Below are 19561 nucleotides of genomic sequence, written 5' to 3'. Positions count from 1 at the left end.
ACATAGTGCATATGGAAAATACAGCCTTCGTCTTTCATAGCTCCCCGTTCTCTGTTACAAGGGTAGGTCTGTTGTATTGAAAGCAATGGTCTATTCTATTTATTTACTTATATTTCATTACTTTTAAATTTATTTCTCTATTCTAATTAAATGCTATGGACAGAAAAATTATACTTAAAAACGATTTTAGAACTGCCTGTGTATTACTTACTGATAGATTTTTGTATGTGAAATGGCACCTTTTTAACCAAACCAACCTGAAACCCAAACACCTCTCTGAAGCAGTGCCAAATGACGACAGGAAGGTCTGTGACCCAAGCCTGTCACCTGTGCGTTACCTCTGACTGGGTTAGTCCTGAGCTGAACGCTGTACTTGGGCTTTTGACACGTGGGCCTAGGTGGGGGCCTGCAGAGGAGCTCTCAGCAGCCTGGCTCCCAGTGCAGCGGTCTGGTTTCTGGGCACTGTGGCACACTGGAGCCTGCCTGGGGACCTACATTCTTTCCTGGAGTGTAAGTGCACCAATTCACCTGAACACACATACTGAATAAATGGCAGAACTGAGCACAAGGTGAGTTAGAGCCCCTGCCAGCTCCATTTAGGGCCAGCGGGGCGAGATGCCTGCCTAAGCTGAGCTGTAGAGCCTGTGTGCCGGGATAGAGGCAGCGTACACACCGATGTGCTTCATGTTCTTGAGCTGGGAGCTGCCTTCTGCTCCCCAGTCAGAGCATGGAAACCTTCTAAATGCTCAGCCAAGATCAGCTGTTGAGGCAGCCATATACTGGAAGCTAAGCTGTCTTCTCTGTCTCTTGCAAATGCTGTATTACCCTGGCTAGAGGGAGCCTCACACATAGCAAGCTGGAGAAGGGCCCTACTACAGAAATCAGTTTGCACCTCAGCTTACAAAATGTCAATGATCTCTACTTGATGAATTTAAATACTCTGGCTATTGCCTGATCTATTAGGCATCAGAATCCCTTAGGAGAGGAGAGGGGAAATCATTACAGCAATACATCTGTTGTAGTGGCTGTTCATTATTTGTCTTGGTAGAATGATGTGATCTGAGCTACTCTACCAGCATGTAGGACATGGTGTTTATTTTAAGACTTGGTTATTTTTGTTGTATTTAATGCCTTGTGTAATTATTTTCCTCTCATTTCCACTCCCAACCTGTTTAATAAATAAAATCTGTTCTATGTGAAATCACTGACACGTTTATTTAAATTGAGGTTCTTGTTCAAGGCAGAATTTGACAGACTGTATAAAATGTTCTAATATTTATTTTTTTTTCCCCTAAGAAAAGCAGTTCATTCCTCTTTCTTCTCCTCCCACGTTTGTATTTCAAATTGTTTCTCAGAGTGGTTTGAAAAACTTGGTAATTTGAATAATTACAAAAGGATCAGATAAATACCAGTTAAGGAAGAGGAGGAGGTTCAACTGGTGTTTAAAAGCTGTTAGTTCTTTCCTATTCAGACGTCTCTTCCATGCAGTCTCACCCATGACCCCCATTATTCACCTTTCACTAGGTACAGGACTGCAGGCATCTTTCATTTATACCTTTTGTCTTGGCTTTGAATTTTTATTGCTATTTAGAGAAACACAAGAGTGCTGACTAAAGTTGGGGTTTTTTTTGTGGTTTTTTTTTTTTAAATTTTTTTTTAATCTTTAATGTCTCAAAGACTACCCACTCTTGTTATTTCAGCCACATGAATTGTCTTTGGAGGCTTAAAAGCTGCAATAATTGACTGTCTTTGTACACACGTTGAGGTGTGTGAGGTGCAGACTATAGAAACAAGAGGGATATCAGACTTTACAAGTCACTAGCCTGTGAGCCTGTGAGCCTGCTCTGTGCCTTTACAGGAATGGAGGCTGCTCCTACTGTCTTCTCTATGCTGTTGCAGACTCCAACTCAGCCACAGAGTATTTCAGGAAAAGTTGGATTCAGGGGGAGCAACCACTGCTGTTTAATATTTTTTCTCCTCTAGGATTGTGTGAACAGTCTTTGGGCCTGATGACTCATTAACAGCTATGTTAAATAACTGAAGTGAGGCAGCTGTGCTGACCCCAGTCTCCAACTTTTTTCACTGACATTTTGACGTGTTCCTAATTTGAAATTACTGTGTCATGTTAAATATTCTGTCAGCCTCTTGTACTTTTATGTACTTGCCAAGCATTCTCTCTGCTGGAGGCTGCCTGGCCTTTGAGTGTGATGATTACTGTCATGGCACAGTGGGTAAAGACACGGTACAGCAACCTCGGCGCGGTACAGCCATCACCTTACAGCCTGACGCCTGAAGCAGCTCTGTACTTGGAGACAACCCTTACTACTGCTGATCTGACCCTGGTTTCATGAATCCAGCACTCTGTGCTATTCCAAAATTCTTCAGACATTCCTTACGCATGTTCTATTTCAGGTACATACCTGAAACCCAGCTTTCTGATGTGCCCTCCTGTGTGGAGCATACAGCTACTCTGCCTTTATTGTACGCCGAGATACTCATATTGCTTTGCCTTGTGCATCAGACCTCCCCCAGCAGCAGTCTCTCAACATGGTCAGTGAAAGCGTTTCCATTCTTGTACAATTCAGCCAGGTCTGCTGAGCAGGAACCACTCCGATTTCAGTGCTTTGCTCAGTTCCTTTCCTCTGCTGATGCATTCAGTGCATTTGTTTAAATTCCTCACCCAAGCAGCCAGTGGTGTGGGTCTCTCCACATCCCAGCTACAGCCACCAAACACCAAACTGACCTGTAGTACATGGATTTATTTCTTCCTCCACCAAAGGGAAAAATGATGGACATATAGTGAAGTCTGCACCTCTCACACACAGTATAGAACACATTTCTATACTGCTTTCACCTCAAAAAATTAAAAAGAAAAATTATGACGATAAACCTGTACAACAATACAGCTACTGCTGTGTTAAAGGCAGCTGGACAGCCCTTAAAGTGACAGAGCGGGGAAGAAATGGTGTGTACTATCTAGGAAAAAACAAACCAGCTTTCTCATAAATGACTTTTAAACTATTTTGGGGTTTTTTTTTTTTAGCTTACCAACCAAAGGGAACATACACCATAAACTACATGAAGGGAACTATCTTTAAGGAGACTGCTAATACTAATGGTAGCCTATGTTTCTCGCAAAGGACAATGATTCTCTGGAATATAAGTAACTGTTAGCTTACATTAAAATAAAAAAAAAAGTAAAAAAAAAAAAAAAAGCTTACTTCTTCAAAAAGATATTCAGAATCTCAAAGTAAGACTGCTACCACAGTTTTGGTGTAGATCACTTGCACATGATGAAATAGTCTTTACGTACAAAATCATACTACGTTTAATCCATCATGGACCCAGGAACTGGATAAATACTATACAGAGTGGCGGATTCTGACTGAGCAGATCTCTACAATATGTCTCACAGAATAGCTACGCCAAGCGAGGCTCAGGGACAGCTTTCTCATGCAGCATGCTACAGCGCTGCACTGTGTGAGCACCAGAGCTTCTTAACCAAGCAGCTGTAATGATTTACCTACACCAGACCTTTGCCTCAACCTTGTTCCTTTAACAGTTTCATGTGAAACACTCCTTAGAAAAAAAGGGTCAGCATTATTCTTACAGAAACTTTCAACGCAGATGGCTAATGTTTGCCAAAGCTCTGACGCACAACAGAAAAATCTTGAAAGGGGAAGTGATAATAGCCATTACTGGAGATTTTACTGGAGTATATGCTCAGAGAGAAGCTGTTTTAGAGGAACTTCTGCCTATTCAGAACATAGACACGTTCTTGTGCTGGAAAACTACTCCTCCTGTCTTAAAAATTAACTTGTGAGTCAACTTAAGTTTAAAGGAATAAGCAACATGCTCAAAAATGAGGTCTGGTTACCTCTTACTAAATGAGAGGGAAAAAAAAAGGGTCACCAGTACTGTGGTTTGATTTTTTTAATGACAAAGTGTAACAAAACCAAGCAACCATGAACAAGATAATTGTACACATACATTCACTAACTTCAGCTGTGTTAGTCTGTAACTAAACTGTGTGAATTGACCTCAATACTTGTTCCCTCCTTACTCTTCCTCCCACTCTCACATGAGAGATTCATATACAGTGCAGCTCTGAGCTCCCGCTCAAAGTCAGTAGAAATATTTTCATTACCTTCAGTAGGAAATGTATTAGGCCAGGCATCGTAATAAAAGACTTTTCTGGCCTTTGTTTTAATGTCCTGTACCTCAGTGTTTGCTTTCATTGATCAGAATACCTTTCTACCTCAGACTACCTCAGGTTAGTATTTTTATACGGGCAGGAATCCTCTGAGAGTTCACATATTTTTTTCTTTTGACATAGAACTGCTTATTACAAAGGCTGTTACTTGATTCAGATGTAAGATTTACATGATCCAAGATATGTAACTTAAATTTATAACCTAATAATTTGATTTAATAGTGCAAATACAAAACTGGCAATTAAGTGGACCAAAACTATTTTTCTTACAGGACAACCGTGTTCAATCCTTATTATTTCAGAAGGACTCCTTGGTAAATCCTGTTCACAAATCACATTATCTGTTTTGTGTTAACAGACTGATCTCATGAAAGAGAACAAATTTTTATAATTCATTGTGTTGAAGACCTTGAGAGATTCTGCTGGACAAGTCTTGCAAGTGCTTCTTTACCTAGCAGGAAAACGAATCACATCAAAGAAATTTTAGTAAGGCAATGAATTATCAGTATCACAGATTCAAATTTTGCTATCAGGATATGTGACAACAGGAAAAACTGAGATCAGGGAGATTTCAGGCATTTTAGAATTAGGTTTATAAAAAACAATTATGTGCATCCTGTACTAAACATGGAGTACAGGTGTGCCTTAAACTCTCCCTCTGAAAGTCATTCAAATTGCATGAAAAATCAGCACAGGATAATCTACGTAACCTCTACTACTGAGTTAAACTTTCAACACATATTAAAATGGATCTACACAGACCTTATATCCTAGCTCTTTTGTCTTTTCTTCCAGCATGGCATATTTCTCCTTGTTTCTGTTCAGGTGATCCTTATCTCCAGTTCCCTCTATATGTTTCAGTTTCTGGTGTGAAATTTCTAATTGTTTCTGATAATGATGGTGTTTTTCAATTTTTGCTTCAAAGTGTTTCAGCTCCTCCTAAGATAAAAAAAACACACAGCTTTACAGGATTTTCTTTCCAAGGCTTCCTCTATCTTTTCCTGCCAAGACATCCCTAATGCTATTTTACTAAGTCAAGTATAGAAAGCTTTTTTGGTTCCCTGCTTCTTAAGAGTGTCTGGACAGTACATTATCATATCACCATCCAGACACCCAGTTTTGAAGGCAGCTGCTGAAAACAACCCACTGCAGAATCCCCAAAGGAGACTGCTGATGGCTGTGAGGTGCTAGGAGATGACTGCAGTGAGTACCAAATAAAAACTTACACGTAAGAATAGTGGACTAGGGGCAGGAAGACAGATAATTTTTAAGAGAAGCCTCTTTTTAAAAATCAGGTCCTGAATTTTCTATTTTCTGCTCAGATTTAAATGTTTTCTGCGTTTGCAGTCTGCTATGATGAATCTGAAATAGGATGAATTAGTTAACAAATAAAAAATCCTCTTACTTTGTCCCAAAGAGAGTGGCCAGACTAACTGTGATGTTCAGGGATACATCAGAGATGGTCCTCAGATACCTGATACAGTGCAAGGGGGACCAAAGAATGTGTAATGTCTCTAGACACCAAACTATGCTCTTGTTTTGCTACTTCAAGGCAGTAAACTCAGTTCCTCTGTGTCTTAGGACACGTCCTCTGTGAAGAGGATATGAACAGTTCAAAGTGTTACACCACTTACGGTTGTAGTTCTATGCATTACATCGAAAAAACTCAGACAAACCTTATAGTGAAATCCCCCTGTCTGACAGAGCCCACTTAATTTTGGTCACTGGTGTGTTTCAGTCCAGGTGGCTGACAAAATTCCTCTAATTTCAAGACAATTAAAAAAAAAAAAAGTAAACCATCATCCTAATATATCTTCTTCAGTTTTTAAAGCAGAGGGATTTTGTTTTCAACATTTCTGACAAGAAAATAGTTTCCTTTTGCTGCAAAACATTCCAGTCTGTTTTACATACTCTGTCCAGAACCTCAGCTTGGGGTTTTACCACTCTCATGAATCATTTTAGCTGCTCCTCTCAGAAGAGAGCAAAGCAGCACTCGCATCTTTCATTATGAAACCTTTATGAACGTTGGTACTAAGGCCACTCAGAAGACACAACTTCAGCTGCTCAAACAAGGCTGACTGGAATCAGCACATGATTTCTTTAATTCTGCTTTCATGGACTTTTTAAATAGGCAGATGTCTCACTGTGATTCTTACTGTCTTTCTTTTGTTAGGATGTCCCAGCATTCACAGTAACAAAACTGGTGAACATGGTTTGGTGAACAGGGATTGCATGAACGAAGATTTCTCTTAAAACAGTAAAATTAACAAGCAGGTATGCATTCCTGCTTATGGAATTGTTTGTTTTTTTTTTTTTTTCCATTGAGGCAGCTAGGAAGGCCAAATTTACCTCTCATGCAATTGACCAAAATGTCCCACTGTGGTCAGCAGAAGTTCTACTTACGCGAAAAGACTCAAGTTCTTTCTCAGTGAAATTGGCTGATTTGGCCATGTCCCACAAATCAATCACTCTTGGTTCTTCAAATTCTAAACAAACACATACCACTAAATGAAAATCTAGACACAATGGTTTCTATGCAAGATGAGCATGCTTTCTCACTTACATACACACAGTTGTATTAAGCACTGCATTACTAATAGGTCTATTTAGATGAAAAGGGAGAAAAATCCAAGTATGTAACAAAAAAACTATAGTATTGCTACAGCAAGTATTTTTTAAAAAGCAAAAAATTACCAAGGAACTGAATAATGGTGTTCCTTGCCCTGCATGTTGTCTCACTTAACCTGCCCTCCTGGGGCAGAAGCGTAATATCCCTTCTCACATGGGCATGGGAGACAGAACTATCCCTGTTACAGGTCGTCCCTCTCCGTTCATTAGGCTTCTAGTGTTGGCTTCCAAATAGAACAGGCTGACTGTATCTCTTCAGCCTACTGTGGTCACACCGTGTACTGTGATACCATGACTACATCTTATTACTTGCCCACTGATTTTTATTTTTTTTTAAATGAAACTGATCCCAAATAAGCATAAAACCCACTGTATCATACCACTGGTTGTGTCATATCCCTGGTGACTGACTTTACGCAAACGCTCAAACCCCTGATTAATGCTTCTTAGCTTGTCTTTGAGTTCTCTGTGTTTGTTGTGCAAGATTTCCTCTTTCACTAGGTTCTCTTCAGATGGGTTGATGACATTTTTATGGATATCTGTTGAAGAAGAAAAGTGTTATTCATTGTGGGCCAAATTCTGATAGGTCAAAAGTTCCAGAAATTCCCCAAATCTGAGGTGCATAAAAGATGGTAAGTTCTTAGCATTTGAACTGAGTGTAGATAAAGCATCCACACCACACTCTAATAAGCAGTAATTCCTTTTGCAGGTCAAAATTAAGATCAATGCCCCTCAGTGCTTTGGAGGGTGGTATTACAGAAATGCCTTTAACTTCTACTGGCCACCAGCCAAGATTTTAGTAAGGAAATGTTTCCTAGGTTAGCAATATCCTAGGGAAATGGGATAGGGACAGTTGCTGAGTCCTGTGCCCTCTTTCCTAGGCATTTAATGAACCAATCAGGACATCTGATGTAGAAGCGACTTCCAGCAGCTTCCAGCTTGGACTCTACAATGCAAACATAAAACTGCCTATAAACTTTATAATACTTTGGCTCTAACAAAATTTTAGCTAGGATTAGTACAGCAGGCTGGATTCAGATCCTTAATGCTTTAATAAACCTCAGGCTCAGTGCCTAAGATAATCAAGTATAGCCTCTTGGGCTCCCAGCTGGTGAGATAAAACATGCATGTTCTGCAGGCTTTAGGACCACATTTTGAAGCAGTGCATCTACACTTGATGCATAATTTCCAGTAAACTACTATGGCCATCACCGCTAATCTGATGGTATCTTCCCCGCTTGAAATGCAGGCAGAATTGGAAAAATGAAATGGCAACATTTTAATTAGCTGGCAAGATTTTTGGCAGCTAATGCAGAACTAAACCCAGCAAGTATCTGGAAATGTCAGCATCTGCAAGCAGTTCTGACAGAAATGTCAGACTTTAGGAGCTTCAAAGAAACTTGGAAACAATAGAAGCAATGGGGAGAGAAAAGAGTTGTACTGATCTTGAAACATCAGAGAAATGTTCAGGCACCTTCTGTTCTGCTCACAGTCTCCAGCAGAATATTGTATTCACGGATCTTTTCTTTGTGATGCTTAAATTCTCGCCAAAGCTTATCCAGCTCCTCATCAGAGAACTTCCCAGAGGTCTTGGCCTGAAAGAAACATGAGCTTATTACGCTTCCCAGGCCAAGTGCTTTTAACTGCACTCAACTGCCAAAACTTCTTCCCACTTCCCATCACATTTAGAAAATTATTAAGTCCAGCTTTTCCTTAAGATCTTTTGTTTTAAATCCCTTTATATTAGTATAAGGTCAGGATTTAGACATTGACGGATATGCTGGCTTTAATCATGTCAAAAAGAACTTGCTTCAAACTTACAAAGCTAGACATGCTATGGACTGCCCAGAGAAAGTGTCTGTCGTTTCTATTCTGTGGGAAACAATTTGATACAGAGATAACGGCCATGAAGGTTCATACGCAACTGTAAGCAGACTGTTTGCATGAGGGATGCAGCCTGATATTAAGCAGAGTCTTTACTCAAGAAATCTTACTCTACTGGCAAAAGATTTTATTGCTGCCGTGCATTTGCTCTGCAGTGATTTGCTTCTTACTGGACTACTTTTCACAATTAGGGAAGCACTAGTCAGACAGCTGGAGCACTGCCCACAAATCTGGTGACTTACTTGCTGCAACACATGATCAAAAGTGAATGTTTTTGATACCTATTCAGCCCTAACCCTTTTTTTTTTTGCTTAGGGAATATTTCTGTCTGATGCACCTCACTGTTCCCCAAACCACATGACGTCACGTCCCTCACCAGAGCTGTATTTAGTTACAGCAACATTTTAAAACCCAGCAAATCTTTTTCTCTGCTTTACTACCACTGCACTAGACTGGTCTAAGAATTCTTTGCTTTAGTTGACTACTTATTTTTAAAACTCTGAGTTGTTTAGTTTTTAAAGATTAGGATTTTGCCAGTTTTACCTGCCCAAATAAACAATACACTTCTTATTTTTTTAATGCATTAATGCAAATCCTGGAAAGTTTCACTTGAATACCAGGCAAAGTCTTTATTTAACATCGTCCACTATACACTTTATTTTTAAACATTCTGTGAAATCGTTCTATTTTAAATACATCTTTTTTTTAAAAAAAGCCCAGAAACAACCATAAGAAAACCAGGAAAACCAGCAAAGATATTCTACCACACAGCCTAACAGTCACACAAAGAGAAGTCATGAGTTCAGTGAAACTGTAGGAAAAACTCTGTCCTTAGTGGACTCAGGATCTCATCCTCCACACAAACTGATGTGTGTGTTTTCTTTGGCAAAGAGAATCTCCCACACCTGGTGACCTGGATGCAAGTGGGACGCCCTCAGGGCACAATGATGTGAGCTACAGAACCTAGCTTGGCAAGTACTTAAAAACAGAGTAGTAAAGCCATTCAGTTCCAAGTCTTGAGGCTCTCAAAAGACACAGGGTGTAGTTACATGAAGAGGCACTAATTTCCTACACTGCAATTCCTGGAAATCTTACCCACCTTGCTCCATAATTTTTCCAGTCTCGGATCATCTAGTATATCACTTTCTGTACCATCTTTGATGTAGTTAGTATCAACCAGTTGAGAGTCCTTCTTTCCATTCATTCCGTATTTAGCCATAATGACTGCAGGAAAATGGAAGATAGAGAAACAAAAGAACAATGGATGTACGGAAGATGAGAGACTGCCTACATCCTTGACTGCTAGAGCTGGATTTTGCAGCTCACAGTAGATAGTCTAAGAGTTTAACATACAGAGGTCCCAGGTTTAACGACCTCTTCTGAAAACATCAGGAGAAAAAGAAGCTGCTAGCCTCCTGTAGTTCCCTACTGACCTCCAAAGAACTTGTGTGTGCTCAGTGTCTTGAAAGACAACCTGTTATTTAATTATTCAAACACAAACACACATGTCAAACCACACACGTCTGATGCAAAGTCTAACCTCTTCTACAAAGATGTACCTTACCATTTAAGTTGCGTCTAAGTTTGGCTTCTTTCTCTCCATCTTCATCTAGCCCTTCAGCCTTCAGTTTTTTCCAGCTTAGCTCATCCTTTTCTTGTATTTTTAGATCACTGTGCAACTCTGCCAGTTTCACAGCAGAGAGATGAAGCTAACGAGAACAGAGAAAGGTTTGTATTCAGTTATGCAGAGCCACCTCTTACTGCAATGTTACCTCAGAAGCCAGTATAGCACAGCATTTGTTTCTTTTGCTGTAATGGTACGTATCCACCTGAATGTAAGGCCTTAAGGTATGAAGCATTGCCTACATATATCTCTTGTCTGTGAACATGGCTACACCGCCGGCACACTAGTGTTACCAGAGTGATCAGGTAGCCTTCTCTCTCAGCTCTTCAGCCACTTGGACAATAGCGAAATTATGCAAGGGTTAAAAATTTGTGTTTTTCTTGGGTGTTCCTTGGGCGTAATATTTAAATGGGACTTCCCCCCTACTTCTAATGGGGTTGCCTTATAAAAATGATTCTACTTTAAAAATGTCCTGTACCAACAACAAAGAATGCAAAAAAAAAAAAAAAAATTCAGTTTCACTAATTTACAAAAGGCAGTAAGGACTAAACTTCTCAAACAATGTGCCATTGCCACCACATGTCCTTTCTTGTGGTGAGGCACATCTTGTCACAACAAGCCATGCTGGAACTACACCAATGGCAACAAACACAGCACAGTGGACTGTTAGAGTCTAGCAGGCCAAACCACACGCTTTGTGAAACCTACACAGTATTTGCCATTGGTTCAAGCAACTACAGAACTAGGGTCTGATTAAGCACTCCTCTTGTATTAAAACAACTTTTTGAAGTTTTTATATAAAACATATACCTATGAAAAGAGACGCTGGAGAAAGACAAAACCTTCCCTCTCTTCCTCCCTCTGGGAAATAGGAAGGAACTCTGGATTGCCAGCCTCTGTTCCCACTAAGTAACATTTCAGGGCTTTCTGAAGGACTGCTTGTCCAGCTGTGTGTTGCAATGCTGAATTGCGATATCCAAACAAAGGAGTTCCTTATTTTCAGTACTATCTCCACCATACCAAAATGAAGGAAAGAAAGCTCAGCATTGTCACACAAATATTTCAAAGCAACTCTGACACACAGGCTGTTTTCCTTTTATTTCAGGCCTCTTCCAGACATACCAAAAAATCACTTTCTAAAAGACAGGCTGGGTGTCAATTGTACTCAAAAATTAAATTTATATGGTAGCAAATTTAGTTCAAGTAGGTGCTGTCTCTCTAAAGTCCGTCTCACACATACAGAAGTTACTAAAACTTAGTTCTTTACCCTGACAGAGTTGACTCCATTTTACATTTTAGCATCTCTAGCACCAAGACTTAATGTGGATGATGTAAAGCATCTCAAATTTGAATTCCAGGAGATCCAAGTATGAAAATTTAAAAAAGCCCGTAATTGGAAAAATAAGAGGAAACTGACAATAGTGTAATTATAGTTTATTTCTAGTCTTCATGTTGTTTCTTCTTCGGCTGTCAGTTCACGGCTGCAGTTCCATTATCACACACTGCCCTATCCCCTATCCCATTCCTCTCCCATTAAAGGAAGGAGTATTTCTGATACCTTATTTTGGCATGTTGGGAAGCTGGATATAACTACACAGCATTATGGCAGGGGTTTTATTTTTTCACTAAACCCAGGGATGTCCTGCCTCTAATCCAGTTGCTCAGGCTGGGGAATGCCAATCCAGGATACAGGAAACCCATCGTTATTAACTATGTTCCTTTGCCTGAAAAAACTGAACCTTTACCAGCCATGACCCTAACTTCCATGCTCCACAATAGTCATGGCATGAATACGGCTGTGCAGCATGTTCCTCCTCCCTTGTTGGAGCTGTTCTACTTCACTGCAGTTGAATACTTCCACTGTAACAAAATATTTTTACTCTATCTTCACCCTAATTAAATATTTTCTTAGCTCAGAATGGGAGAAACTAGAATATCACTGTCAAAATTAAGGCTCTTATCTGGGGATATCCATTTGCTGGTCCTCCTGCATGTGACCACATCCTTGGGTATCAATGAAATACCATAGGTGACATAACCACCAAGATGGAGTGTTTCTTACTCTCCTGTGCAGTGAGCTCCTGTCCTGTGCAAGAGAGAAACTATGGCCACTGCGAGAGCATCATGTCCTTTAACAAAAGTGATAAAGCATTCAACCAACAAGCGCAGGAGACAGTCTCAGCTTCTCCATTGTACTGGAGGGACTTCACTCTCTTTTCTGTTCCCTGGGCATAAGACTTAACTGCTGCACTGAAACACCGGAAGATCGATGCTACACAGGTACCTATGGCAGGAGAGGGGATGGAGACACCTCCTGAGAGACGTTCCCAGCCGCCTGGGCCAGCTCCAGGAGCGGGGCTGTGTGAATCCTGCCCAGAGCTGCCCGTTATGGGCAGCCAGGCCTGAAAACCAAACAAAAGCCGCCGCAGCCCGGAGGCCCAACACCAAGCCGGGGCCTGTCGAGGTAAGGCCGAGCCGGACAGCCCCGGCTTCTCCTCAGGTACAAGTCCCCGGCTCCAACCGCCGCCCGCGGCGCTTCTCCCGCCGCACCCCATCTCCTGAGGCAGCTGACGGGGAATGAAGGTCAGAAGCGGCCAAGCCCGACCCGGGGTCCCCCTCAGAGCTTTGCCGCAGCAGCCTCTCCGAGCGCCGCCATCATTCCCGCTCCTGCCGCGCCGCCGCACTCACCCGCTGCGCCTTCTCCCAGACCTGGTTCAGCCTCACCACCCGGAACTCCCCAGCCTCCCGCCGCTTGGCGCCGTCGGCCGCCAACCCCTCATTGGCCTCCCGCGAGTATTTGCTGGCCTGGGAGCCAGCGGCAAGGAGGAGAGCGGCACCTATAGCCGCCAGCGCCCGCGCCGCCGCCATGTTGCGCTGGCCGGGGAACTACAACTCCCGCGATGCCGTGCGGCTTCCCGCCCTCAGGACCCTGGGCGGGCGGACGCTGAGGCCAAAGGAAAAGGATATTTTTGTGAGGACAACAGGTTGAAAATTCAGTTTCTAGTGTCTGGTTTGGGGTTTGAGTAAGAAGAATTAGGTTTCCGCTGTTTCTCTTTAAGTGGCTTCATGTCATTCTCCTGAGTGTTTGTGTCACAAAAGGTGGAAATGAGCTGAGTGTGGCAGTGCTGAATGGGGCAGTTTTTGTGAGTGGAATTTTTTTTTTTTTTTTTTTTTTTTTTTCCACAGCCTGTAGCAGCTATAGCGAACACTTTCCTTCTGTGCCCTGTGTGTCCCTCAGCGAGGTGTTGCTATGAGCTACGCGAGGAAAAGGCGACGTGGCTGGGTTAAACGCAACCCCTTCGATGGAACAAAGTTTTCAGATATTAGCATGGTGTTCACAGTCTACAGAAAAATAAAAGGCAGCTCGGGAAGGGTGGAAAGCAAGACTGGCGACCAGTGCCGCAGTACTCCTGATGAGGGGAAGAAGGACTCAGTCCTCCCTTGGAGGTAGTGTTGAAGGGCACGACTACCCATGATGGTATCTAGGGTTTGATGGTGTGAGGAGAAGGAGGACTGTGAGCAATGTCTCAAGCAGATCAGGTCGTTATCGAGTGGTGAACTACGAGAATGGCCTTGAGGTTGATGGTGTGTGCCGAGAGTGCAGCTCTTCGGCAGGAGTGCCCTGTCCTGCATGGCACCAACGTCCCTTCGCAGTGCTTCTTCCTCAGGGACACAGACAAGCAGTGCAGTGGGCCACGGGAAATCTTTAGAGGCTACTAAGTCAAGTGGTATCAAGAAAAAGCATTATGCTATAACATAGACATCTTGGAGCAGGTCCAGAGCAGGGCCAAAGAGGATCAGAGGGCTGGAGCAGTTCTCCTATGAAGACAGGCTGAGAGAGCTGGGGCTGTTCAGCCTGGAGAAGAGAGGCTCCGGGGAGACGTTATAGTGGCCTTCCAATACCTAAAGGGGGCCTACAAGAAAGCTGGAGAGGGACTTTTTGACAAGAGCATGTAGTGATAGGACAAGGGCTAATGGTTTTAAACTATAAGAGGGTAGATTTACATTAGACTTAAGGAAGAAATTATTTACACTGAGGGTGGTGAAACACTGGAACAGGTTGCCCAGAGAGGCGGTGGATGCCCCATTCCTGGAAACAGTCAAGGCCAGGTTGGCCGGGGCTCTGAGCAACCTGATCTGGTTGGAGATGTCCCTGCTTCTTGCATGGAGGTTCGACTAGGTGACTTTTAAAGGTCCCTTCCAACCCAAGCTATTCTATGATTCTATGAAAATGCCCTGGGTTGGTATATATTCTCCCTGTTTTTAAAAAAAAGTCCGCCAAAATTGAATGCTGCTATGAAGGAAGTGCAGGCAATACAAAGCACACTCCATGTGGGTGTTTCTGAGGGGAAGGCAGTGAAGAAAGCTGTTAATTCTCTTGTCTTCTTGATGAATCCTCTTCTGCACACTGCACAGCTTGTGTAGTATGGGGTCTGCAGCACAGCTGGGCATTTCTGTGTTGAGTTTGTTTGGCAAGGTAGTGGTGAGGTTACTTTCCTGAGCCTAGCTGCTGGTGGAAATAAAAGTTCACTTCATAAATTCACCTCAGATCTCATGTGTGACCTTGAGCAAATTAAAGCATAGCTCTGTAGTGCTGTCAATGCCAAGCTTTAAGGCATTATAAATCACTCCTATGAAAACAAATAGATTGCCTAAACTGCAATGAGATTTCTGAAAACAATGCCCAGGGGAGGATTTTTACTGGACTTTAATTTTTGCCTTGTAAGCAATATAAACGTCTTTTCTCTTCTGCATTTTCCTAAGTCAATGCAGAGATTCTTAGTCATGTGAGCGTAGAAGGTCTTGCTGTAAGACTAAATTGCAGGAGTGGGCTAAAGTATTGCAGTATACATTGCACTGAAGAGCAGCTGAAGTGAGAATTGAAGTATCCGTTGAAGCACTGAAGTATAGCAAAATGATGATGGGAAAAGAAGCTCATCAGCCTTACTGAAATCTTGGAGAGCTCTCCGCATCAATTTTAGGATTTAAAGCTTGTTTTGGTCTCATTATTACAGCGTATATATGTATTGTTGAGTCATTTTGGAACAGATAGTTTCATCTTGTCTGTCATTTGAAGTATTGATTGAGTTTTCAGACTCTCTGCCAATAAATTAGACCTCCATGCTATATAAACTCTTAGAAGTCCCCACTTTTTCTTGTATTGAGCATAGTTGTGCATAACTTTATGCATTTGTTTGCTTGAGTTTTTGAGCTACACTAGGAGATATTTTAGAAATAGGTAAGGAATGCAGTACCATTAATTTGCTGATGCTGGCTTGTTGGATCTCACTCTCCAGTGCCCTTACATCTATGTCAAGTGAGTATTCAGTACCAGTGCCCACTATTGTTCTGTATGTCATGGCCCAAGTGCTCCATTCCTACAAGTAAAAAGTCAAAATAACTCTGTGGACTTCTGTATAGAGACTTTGGATTTACATTGGTGTTGATGAGGCCAAGCTCATCACAGAGAGCATCTTAGTGTTCATAACAAACATGCAGTGGGAAATCAACTCAATTGTTTCCCTGTCCTGTGCACTTTGGGTCAAATCCTCCCTTCATTTTTCTGTAGCACAGTTGAAAAGCAGCTCAGCTGAATCTTTGAGACTGTGCCAAAACTTATATAAGCAGTGGAAGTGTTAAGCTATTGTGGACTTTATTGTTTGCATTGTTCCAGAGAGCTGAGTTTATGGACCATCGCTTCTTGTGTATTCAGTCTTTATTATCCTTATTAAAAAGAAACATTAACAAAACGTGATGTAGATCACATTCAGAAGTATGTCTTCTGCCCTCTGCTCACTTGAAAAAACAAAATTAGAGAAATTTGGAAGGAAGATGACATTGCAAGGTAGGCACTCAGCCTCGCCAGGACCCTACAGAGGGTGTACTGAAGTGATGTCTGTGAACCTTTTGCAAATAATAACATTGGCAAAGTCTACCTGAGCTGGAAAGTGATATATTAGGTGTTTCCCAGGGTGCCTTTCCCTTCCCTCTGGGAAACGATAGATATCTCCCTGTAGTAACATGGAGTCTACAAGTTTTAGAACTTTTCCTATGCCTCACTCCTAGTGAAGATAAATTTTGGCGAAGAACAGCACAACTGCGTGTTTTCGTTCCATCCAAGTGAGACTGACAAGGTGAAATGTAAAAGCTTGTTTTTATGACCCTCAGTCCTCTCTGTAATGAATGCTTTTCTTAATAATCAAGAGTTGGTAAAATTCACACCAAACCCATCACCTCTTCCTAACCACAGCCCTCATCCCATGTATGAAAAAAGAATTCTACAGGCAGTGGGCTAACCTTTTCAACATTTCATTTTTCAAATCCTGGTCCTCATTCTAATTGTGCTAAGAGCAGCACTCAGGTGAATCAAATCTGTATCAAAGTTTTAGGAGAGCTGCTTGCTCTTCCCATCCAGTTCTTTCACATTGCCTCTGTGTGGCTTATTGTCCTGTAACAAATGCACTTCAATCTTTCATTCTCCAAAATCTAGCCCAAATCTTAACTTTGATAATATCCAGGTCACCAGGAGACGTACCTCTCCCAAAGTACTTCTACAACTTTGTCCCACTGCATTTCATCTTTGAAAGCCTAATTTAATCAACAATAAACTGACCTACCTAACTCTTTATTTGGAGAAAATCCTCATTCTCCAAACCCTAATCCTAATTGTCCTCCCAGCCAGAATATAACCCAAGACAGGTTTATCTATATTAAAGCAAAAACCATACTGTTTCCAACTAACTCCCTCATTCTACTTGTCTGTTCAGCCTGCAGTAAACGTTCTTTAGGACTCTACTTCCAAAGTGTAAACCTGATCATAACAGTAGCACTATACAGAAACAGACCGTGGCTGTGTTTTGCAAAGATAGAAGAAACCCAACAACTTATCTTCTAAGCCATGTTTATCACTCTACTTCTCCAAAGCCAACAAGAGTTTCTAAGTTGTAATGTATATTGAATCATAGAATCATAAAATGGTTTGGATTGGAAGGGACCTTCAAGATCACCTAGTTCCACCCTGCCTACCATGGGCAAGGACACCTTCCACTAGACCAGGCTGCTCAAAGCCCCATCCAACCTGGCTTTGAACACCTCCAGGGAGGGGGCGTTCACAACTTCTCTGAGTAATCTGTTCCAGTGCCTCACCACTCTCCTAGTAAGTAATTTCTTCCTAATATGTACTCTAAATTTACCCCTTTTCAGTTTAAAACCATTGCCTGTCATCCTGTCACTAAACTCCCTGACCCAGAGTCCCTTCCCATCTTTCCTGTAGGCCCCCTTTAGGTACTGGAAGGCTGCTGTAAGGTCCTCACTGCGGCTGCCAGGTCCAGGGCCTCTAGCGCTCACCCTTTCTCCTCCGACTGCTCCCGTCCTGCTGGGCACACACACTGGACAGTGTCGCACGAGCTGTGCCGCCAATAGTGGTCATTGAAGGCACCGTCCTCCTTGTGGGAGCTGCGGACCACTCAACCCTGGGAGTGAGCGGGACCCTCCACTGGCACCCAGGAAGGCAGGAGGGGGCTGGCCATCATGGAACAAGAGGGAGGCATTGGTGTGGTTGCCGGCTTGTTGTGGATTTTGAAGACCGTCCTGCTCCTCCAGTGTTTGAGGCAAACACGTCACTGAGCTGACAGCAGATGCCGGGGTGGGCTGACTGGCCCGAGGGGTTTGTGATCGGTCTCCACACGTGCTATGCAGGAAGGGCTCTGGGTGAGATGCTGGTGTCACCCCTTGGTGACACCCCTTGTCATTCTGGAGGGTAGAAGCAGTGCTTGTGCTGGGGAGAAGGAAGCACCGTGGGAGCTGCCATGGAGCTGAGGCTGCCCTGGCCAGAGGGAGCATTGAGGAGGGTGTGAGGAGGGTGAAGGGGTCCCCGTGGGTCCCTTCTCTCATGTTATGGCTCCAGCAGGGACTTCAGAGACTCTCAAAGGTTTTGATAATCCAAACACTTTATTTAGGCATCAAAACTCCTGGCTTCTCATTAATAGGCATGTTAATATCTTTTAAATCATTTTTGTATTTTAATTTTCTTAGCAAACAAAATTTAGTTGAACAAATGTTTGTCAATTAGAATAAATTTTCCCATCGAAGAAGGATGCAGCTCAAGCACTCTGTTGTGTGTCTGATGTCGGAGACCGAGCCTGCTTCCCTGGGGCAGCAGTGGGGAAGGGTCAGTTCTCCAGCGTGGAGAAATACTTCAGGTACGCCTGCACCCAGGATGCATTGGGGTCTGCGCACACTTCACGCCCCTTCTTGGTGACCAGGCTGCCGAGAGAAAACCACCACTGAGGCGCTTGGCCAGGGCAGCAGGGTGCCTGTGCTGGATCCCACTGGCAGTGCCCTGAGTGTGCCTGCCTGTGCCTCCTTCCCCCTCCCAGCCACCCTTGGACACATTTGGGACGCTGTCCTGACCATCACGCCCCAACCCGTGGCAGTGGTGGGTACTCACATCACTGCCGGCGTGGCGCACTGGCTGCTGGTCATGTAGGCGAATTTGATGAGGCTGCGCAGGATGGGGCGCTGCATATAGCTGAAGCAGCAGGTAATGGGGGTGGTGCCTGTAGGGGCAGAGAGACAGCCTCCATGGGACCCCGCAGAGCAGCAGAGGCTCTGCCTGGGGCTCTCAGGGAATTCTCCATCACCTGTGCTGTATCACCCAGGCCACTCCCTGGAAGCCTCCATCCCTGAGGCTGAGTCCCAGCACCAGTGGTGACTACCCACTCCCAGCCCTCCCCATGTACATGAGGGTCCCATCAGTGGGGATGGGGCTGTCTCCCAGGGAGGGACAACAAACCTGGCATCTGGGAAGTTGCAACATCGTCAGAGTCACTGAGACGGGCCTCAGCCAGGGAGCAGATGGCCATGAGGAGCAGAGCGGCCAGCACGGCTGCAGGGATCTTCATGGTGCTGCGGGGGCCGAGGGAGCTATGAGCGAGGCTGGAGCTGGGGTGTCTGCAGGGCTTCTCCTCTGCACAATGCTCAGCCCCTGCTGCCACTGCCCTCCTTTTATCTCCTGGCCACCGAGTGGGTGCAGGGTTTCTAGGAAAAAAAACCCAGTGCATCGTATCAGGGAAATTATTTCAGGATCACCCAGTTTTGCTGAGCTGGGGAAAGCAAGGAGACCACGGAACGGGAAGTGCCAGGCCTGGGGCTGTGACTTTCAGATTCAAGAGAGAACAAGTCTTATGAGGAGCGGCTGAGGGAACTGGGGT

The 19561-nt window shown here is 43.4% G+C and overlaps 2 protein-coding genes across 2 annotated transcripts; both read right to left on the bottom strand.

Annotated features, from left to right (window-relative positions):
• Positions 1–3918: 3918 nt before the first annotated feature.
• Positions 3919–13218, bottom strand: LRPAP1 (LDL receptor related protein associated protein 1). Its single transcript, XM_086747317.1, has 8 exons — positions 13038–13218; positions 10290–10434; positions 9825–9949; positions 8316–8436; positions 7222–7380; positions 6617–6699; positions 4976–5152; positions 3919–4664 (listed from the first exon to the last, which is right to left on the bottom strand). The coding sequence occupies exons 1-8, from the start codon at positions 13215–13217 to the stop codon at positions 4599–4601; spliced, it is 1056 nt and encodes a 351-aa protein (XP_086603443.1). The 5' UTR covers position 13218; the 3' UTR covers positions 3919–4598.
• Positions 13219–18361: 5143 nt separating this feature from the next.
• LOC104486411 (C-C motif chemokine 3) lies at positions 18362–19304 on the bottom strand. Its single transcript, XM_086747318.1, has 3 exons — positions 19144–19304; positions 18799–18907; positions 18362–18614 (listed from the first exon to the last, which is right to left on the bottom strand). Exons 1-3 carry the CDS (start codon positions 19250–19252, stop codon positions 18521–18523), a joined length of 312 nt encoding a protein of 103 aa, XP_086603444.1. The 5' UTR covers positions 19253–19304; the 3' UTR covers positions 18362–18520.
• Positions 19305–19561: the final 257 nt, after the last annotated feature.

This window comes from Chlamydotis macqueenii, chromosome 4 (assembly GCF_036417535.1).
Source record: "Chlamydotis macqueenii isolate bChlMac1 chromosome 4, bChlMac1.mat, whole genome shotgun sequence".
NCBI classification, from domain to species: domain Eukaryota; kingdom Metazoa; phylum Chordata; class Aves; order Otidiformes; family Otididae; genus Chlamydotis; species Chlamydotis macqueenii.
This window is presented reverse-complemented; position numbering and strand designations above follow the sequence as displayed.

Bases quoted from the DNA above. Each gene is read 5' to 3' on its own strand.
- LRPAP1 (XM_086747317.1), bottom strand. From the start codon at position 13,217: ATGGCGGCGGCGCGGGCGCTGGCGGCTATAGGTGCCGCTCTCCTCCTT. The intron at 7,381-8,315 runs GTGCCTGAACAT...CTTCTTCAACAG, and splicing joins GACTGTGAGCAGAACAGAAG to ATATCCATAAAAATGTCATC. The intron at 5,153-6,616 runs GTAAGTAGAACT...TTTTTATCTTAG, and splicing joins AAGAACTTGAGTCTTTTCGC to GAGGAGCTGAAACACTTTGA.
- LOC104486411 (XM_086747318.1), bottom strand. From the start codon at position 19,252: ATGAAGATCCCTGCAGCCGTGCTGGCCGCTCTGCTCCTCATGGCCATC. The intron at 18,908-19,143 runs GTTTGTTGTCCC...CTGCCCCTACAG, and splicing joins TGCAACTTCCCAGATGCCAG to GCACCACCCCCATTACCTGC. The intron at 18,615-18,798 runs GTGAGTACCCAC...TTCTCTCGGCAG, and splicing joins TGCGCCACGCCGGCAGTGAT to CCTGGTCACCAAGAAGGGGC.